General features: G+C 62.6%; 1 protein-coding gene across 1 annotated transcript; it reads left to right on the top strand.

Moving 5' to 3' along the window:
- The first annotated feature begins 1,179 nt into the window (after positions 1 to 1,179).
- Positions 1,180 to 5,219, top strand: YIF1A (Yip1 interacting factor homolog A, membrane trafficking protein). The gene is made up of 8 exons (XM_074276266.1): positions 1,180 to 1,378; positions 2,338 to 2,549; positions 2,768 to 2,872; positions 2,989 to 3,067; positions 3,208 to 3,265; positions 3,780 to 3,935; positions 4,505 to 4,598; positions 4,755 to 5,219. Exons 1-8 carry the CDS (start codon positions 1,348 to 1,350, stop codon positions 4,899 to 4,901), a joined length of 882 nt encoding a protein of 293 aa, XP_074132367.1. The 5' UTR covers positions 1,180 to 1,347; the 3' UTR covers positions 4,902 to 5,219.
- Positions 5,220 to 6,161: the final 942 nt, after the last annotated feature.

The raw sequence follows: 6,161 nt of genomic DNA, 5'->3' as shown, positions 1-6,161 counted from the left end.
CAGGAGGAGGTGACCCCGCCGGCTGCGGAGCGAAATCCAGTCATTCCCTCAGTGCTGACGCGTTCTAGGCCCCGGGCCAGGAGCACTGCAGGGTGCCAGGGCACCGGGGGCCGGCTGCGCAGATGCCAGGCCCGACCTGGGGTCTGCCATCTACCTGGCTCCAGTCGGGGAGCCCCAAGTCACTCCCTCCTGCAGCTCAGGTCCCCAGGCTGGGGAGAGCTCTGGATTCATGGGAAATCTCCGGGTCCCGGGAGAGGAGCGTCCCCGCGGGGGGCGGGGGGGGGGAGCAGGCAGATTGCACCCGGCCTGTGCCCCCTCTTTGGGCCTCATTTATTCATCGGTAAGAGAGAGTTCCCTAGCAATGCCCGCACTGGCTCCCTTACAAAACTAGGAGAGGAAAGGGGAGAAGGGGCGATTAACCAAATGGCAGGGAGGAGGGAGAGCAGAACTGGCCCAGAGAAAAAAGCAGGGGGCGGAGGGAGCAGAGAGAGGAGGGGGGAGAGGATAAATGCAGGGGCAGAAGGGAGCAGAGAAGGGGGAGGAAAAGAAGGGATTAAAGAGGAAAAGGAGGAGAACGGGAGGTGAGGGGCAGGGGAAAAGAGGAGGAAGAGAAAGTGGAGGGGAGGAGAGAGAGAGAGGGAAAGGGGAGGAGAGAGGAAAAAGTGAAGGTCAAGGGGAGAGGGAGCAGGAAGGAGGAAAAAGAAGTGGAGGGAGGAGTGGGAGAAAGATGGGAGGAGGGAAAAGAGAAGTGGAGGAGACAGGGAGAGAGAAGGAGGAAGAAGGAAGGGGAGAGGAAGGAAAAGATGAAGGTCAAGGGGAGTGGGGGAGGGGGGGATTAGCGATAGAAAAGGGTGAAAGGGCCGCAGCCATAGCGCCTTCAGGTGTCTCGCCCCACCCCGTCCTCGCCCCCAGACTGCCCCGCCTGTCGGTGCAGTCGTGGCAGGGAGACCTTCACCCGCAGCACAGCGCAGGCGCCTCAAGACTCCACTCAACAACTCAGCCCCGACAAGCTTATTGGACCGTCTTGTCACCTTGGACAGCTCTATGGCCCAATCAGACAACCGTGGTGTTGACTCCGCCCCACCCAGCTTCCGGAAGTCGGGTTGCTTCGAATATGAGGCTGGAGGAGAAGCCGATAGCCAATGAAGGCAGGAGGCGGTGCTTATATCACGTGGGGCTCTGGCCAATGAGAGGTGGGGAGAGTGACGTCGTGGCCATGGCGGCTGCGGCTGACCCGCGGATAGACGTGTCTGGCGGCTCGGTAGTGGCAGTTCGTGCCCGGAGCACGGAGCCGCGGCTCTATTAGTGTTTCTACCCGTCAGCCCCCGCGGAGAAGGCGCCTTGCTCATGGCCTATCACTCGGGGTATGGGGCCCAAGGTGAGCGTGGGGTGACACGGGCAGGGACCAGGTAATCAGCCCTGATGAAGGGAGAGGGGGCGGGGACGGGGCCGTGACGTCACCACGAGGGTTCTCCCCTTGGCTCGGGTCCCCCGGCTCTGCTGCGGGCTATCCGCCCCCCAACTCCGATCCGAAACCCGCCGACCTAGGCTTGGTTAGCCACCGGCACGGGGAGCTCACTACCCGACAAGAAAGTAGCCCAGGCCCTGCAGCCCTCTGGGAGGTGGGGGCTTCCCGGTGCTGCGGGACCCTGAGGCCCTTCAGTCTGAGTTCTAACGCCGCCCCCGCCCGAGGCCGGTTCCCAGGGAGGGTTTCTTGTCTGCAACCCCCCCCTCCCGGAGCGAGGCCTCCAGGGCTCCTTTGGCCTAGGGCAGGCTCCTGGGACTTGGGGGCGGGGCCACACGCAGAGGGTGCCTTTTTGAGGGGGGTCAGAGAGAAAAACGGAGAAGGCCCCTGTGCACACAGTGGGGGCCAAATAAACACTCCCATTAGGGGGATTCTGGCATTGGGCAAGGCCTGGTGCCGGGGCCGGGGAACTTGGAGGGTGAGCCCTGGCAATGCCACCTCAGAAGGAGGGTGTTGTTGACGCCCATCCCTTCCTAGGTTCTGGGATTGGGGAGAGGGGCGCCCCAGAAATGGAGTCCTGCCCATGGGGGCAGCTGCCTCCGGGGCCCTCCGCCTTCTCTGGTCGGACTCTTGCCCTGGCTCTCCACGAGTCTTTCCCCACTGGGCTCTGCAGCCCTGCGGGCTCTGGCCACTGGGAGGCTGCCCCCCAGCTGAGGGGCACAGGGCTCGCCCTCCGTCCCCCGGCAGGCCCCTGGCTGTATGAGCACCTGGGCGTGTGGACTGCCCGATGTCTGGGGCTCCTTCCAGACGTGTTACTTCCTGCTTCAGGAGGAAGGGGATGCCCCCTTTCATGCCGCCATCTGTCCCCTCAGGGTCCAAGCACCGGGTCAGGGCAGCCCCGGAGCCGCCTCCGCTCTTTGACGACACGAGTGGCGGGTACCCGGCTCAGCCCGGCCCTTTCCCGTCGCAGGCCTCGGACGTGGCCTTCAACGTCAACCACCTGCTCGGGGACCCCATGGCCAACATGGCCATGGCCTACGGCAGCTCCATCGCCACCCAGGGCAAGGACATGGTGCACAAGGAGGTGAGAGGGGCTGCGGAGCCGGAGCGGGCTGGGGCGCAGGGTCCGGAGAGGCCGAGTGAAGGGGAAAGGTCTGCGCTCAGATCCCGTCCATGTGAACCTGAGCGGCTCATGTCTCCGAGCCGCCATTCCCCCCCTCATGAAATAAGGGTCTCCAAGGTTCCTCCCACCCTGGCCGTCCCGGTCCGTGTTCTCAGAGCCTCCTAACTCCCTCTTTTCAGCTCCACAGGTTTGTGTCCATGAACAAGCTCAAACACTTCTTTGCCGTGGACACGTCCTACGTGGCCAGGAAGCTGGGTCTGCTCGTCTTCCCCTACACACACCAGGTGAGGCCCGGCGGCCTCCACTCTAGCCTCTCAGCGTCCCTGGGGGGGAAGGGGGGCGTTCGTTCTGCCATTTCTGGGGCCTTGACCTTGTTTCTGTGTTTCCCTCTGTTCCTAAGAACTGGGAAGTTCAGTACAGCCGGGATGTGCCCCTGCCCCCGCGGCAGGACCTCAATGCCCCTGACCTCTACATCCCCAGTGAGTATCAGGCCGGGGCGGGGGGGGAGGGAGCTGGACACTGGGCCTGGAGCTTGGGGACTCGGGGTTTAAGGCTCGAGCTGGGCTGGATGCTCAGGCTTTGGGGTGCACCGTACTGAGCTTTTCTGTCTCTTTGGCAGCCATGGCGTTTATCACATACATCCTCCTGGCCGGGATGGCGCTGGGAATTCAAAAAAGGTTGAGCCCCTCCTCCTCTTTGGGGAGCCCCATATTCCTGGGTATTGTGTGTTTAAATTGGGTTCCAGTGTCGCCTACCCAGAGTGGGAGGGGCAGGGCTGGGGCTCGGCAGTTTTCAGCCAGGACCCCCAGCCCTTCCCCCTGCCCCCTGCCCTCTGCTCTTTGCCCTCTGCCCCCGCCCTGGTGTTCCCCACTGCCAATCTCAGCCTCTCCGTCTGTAGAACGAAGGCAAAACTCTTTAGGGTTCCCGCCTAACTGAGTATTTTTGAGGGGAAGGGAAGGAACTGGGCAAAAAGGGTCATTGGGCTTCCCCTGCCCCCAAGATAACTGGCCCTGGGGCAAAGACAGATTCCCCCTGGGGAGAACAGGGCGCTTCGTTGTGTCCCCGTCGTCCGCCCCCTCCATCAGAGGTCCCTGAGCCCGGTCATTCACGGCCGCCATGACCCTGATCCCCCCGGGGAGATATGGGGAAGAGGAGGATCCCCCCCCCAACCGTCCTCCCACTCCGCACCAGGTTCTCGCCCGAGGTGCTCGGCCTGTGCGCCAGCACGGCCCTGGTGTGGGTTGTCATCGAGGTGCTGGCCCTGCTCCTCGGCCTCTACCTGGCCACGGTCCGCAGTGACCTGAGTACCTTCCACCTGCTCGCCTACAGCGGCTACAAATACGTGGGGTGAGTTCCGGGCCTGGGAGTTGGGGAGAGGCGGACAGTGCTGTTGGTGGCCGGCCGGGCAGGGGTAGGCAGGGCAAGGTAGAGCAGACCAGGGCTGGGCCGGGCAAGACTAGGCAGGGCTGGGCAGGGCTGGGCTGAGGGGCCCTGTTCCAGATGTGGACATGGCTATTGAAGTCCTGGGGCCGGAGCTGGCAGGCAGCAGGATGGGGGGAGATTAAGGGACGGTGCCGAGGGGCAGGGAAGCTGGGCAAAGGGGGGAGGCAGGAGGACAACGAGCCTGTCACTGAGCAGCAGGTAGGAAGGCGGGCAGAGGCTTAAGGCCCTGTGTTGGGTCATGGAGCACAGACCTTAGAGCCCAACTGCATCTGGGCTGGAACCCAGAATGTTGGAACTGGAAGGAACCTGAGGGCAGAGAACCACAGAGCGGCCTTAGAACCAAGACCTGACGGAACATGGCGCCGGGGGATCCCAGAACATCTGTTCGGCTCCCCATGGGACAATCTGGGCCCGGGGAGGGTTAGGCGGCTGCCATGCTCCCCCAGGGCCTGACGGTCCTCCTCTCCTCCCAGCATGATCCTCAGCATGCTCACAGGACTGCTATTCGGCAGCGATGGCTACTACGTGGCTCTGGCCTGGACCTCGGCCGCCCTCATGTATTTCATTGTGAGTCCCCAGACCCGACCGTCCCCCGGCCTCCATGGGGAGCCTCCTTTCTGGCTGGTCTCAGACTATGGAGGGTGGGGACAGACCCCTCGGTGAGGAGGAGTGTCATGGCCTGGGCCTCTATCCCTGCCCCCCCTGAAGGTCTGTCCCCCACAGGTACGCTCGCTGCGGATGACCTCAGTGGGCACCGATGGGGTGGGGGGTCCGGCCCCCCGGCAGCGCCTCCAGCTGTACCTGACCCTGGCCGAGGCTGCCTTCCAGCCAATGATCATCTACTGGCTGACCTTTCACCTAGTCCGGTGACCCAGATGGGGTCTCCCCTGTCCCCAAGGAAGACTCCCGTGAAGATGACAATGATGATTTTTTCCCTGTACATTGAAGATTTTAATTGCTTCCGCCCATCTGTCCCTCATTCCTGGGAACCTGGCCCTGGACGGGACCTTGAGGGTCTGGGGCGGTGGGAAGGAAGGGCTGCCAGGGACAGGCCCCCCTTGTGGGTTGCCCTGGGGGGGCAAGTGGCTGCCGACTGCTGGAGCAGTCCTGGGGGGCGACTCCATGTCACCAACGAGACTTGGAAGCCGGCGTTGTCCGCAGCCCCTGGTAAAGCTTGTGATGGCTCCATGCCTATGGTCTCATTTGGTGCTCACTGTCCAGTGGGGGGGGGTGGCCATCGCCCCCCCCAGCCATACTCGCCCACAATCCAAGAGGCCACAGCTGTCCCAGGGATAGGTCCTTTCCTGGCCCATTCTCCCAGGACTGGGCCAACTTTGAACTCCAGGACCAAAGGTCAGAGGTGGAAGTGGGTTTCTCATGGTCTACCCCACCCCCACCCCCAGAGTATCAGAGGCCTTAGAGTTGGACTGTGTGGCCCGGCGTTATTGATAAGAAAATGGAGGCATGTGGGAAGGAAGGGTTTGGGCTGAGGTCACACGGGGGGTGGGGGGTGGGGTAGAGGGGGCGCTAGAGTTTGAATCCAGACCCCCTGTCTCAGAACCCCCCAGTGGGAAGGCAGGGGAGGGCCAGAGGTCATCCTGCCTTTGCTTGAAGAGCTTCATTGATGGGGAGCTGGCCTATCCCCCAGGAAGCCCATTCTCCAGTTGGGCTGGGGCTTCTTACTTTGAGATTCATTCAGAATCCTTGGGCTGGTCAGCTCTAAGGGACCCTGTGTCCATTCCCCCCTCCCCCAACTGAGAGGGCTGCTGGGCCTGGTTTGTTGGCCAAAGGTTGGGAGGCCCCGAGGGGGGCGCCCTGCTCTGCCCCTGGGCTGAGTGACTTTGGGTGGCCAGTGCCTTTCAATAAAGGCCTGTTCACTCATTTTATCATTCCAGGCTATGGAAGATGATGCCCCCAAAGGCCTCTGGTCTATACCATAGCAGGTGGGGGAGGTCACTGGCTCAGCTCAAACCCCGCCATGAGGAGATCTCATTTCCTGCCCTTCTATTTCCCCCACTGCACACCTCTCAGGGTGGTTGGATCTGGCCTTCTCAGATGACCCCGAAAGAACTCCAGAGTGGCCTTTGGATGGGGCAAGAGCTCAGAGGAGGGAGTGAGAGGGATACTTAG

The sequence above is a fragment of the Sminthopsis crassicaudata genome, chromosome 6, assembly GCF_048593235.1.
Source record: "Sminthopsis crassicaudata isolate SCR6 chromosome 6, ASM4859323v1, whole genome shotgun sequence".
NCBI lineage: Eukaryota > Metazoa > Chordata > Mammalia > Dasyuromorphia > Dasyuridae > Sminthopsis > Sminthopsis crassicaudata.
The sequence above is the reverse complement of the archived record's forward strand: the minus strand, read 5'-3'. Positions and strand labels throughout refer to the sequence as shown.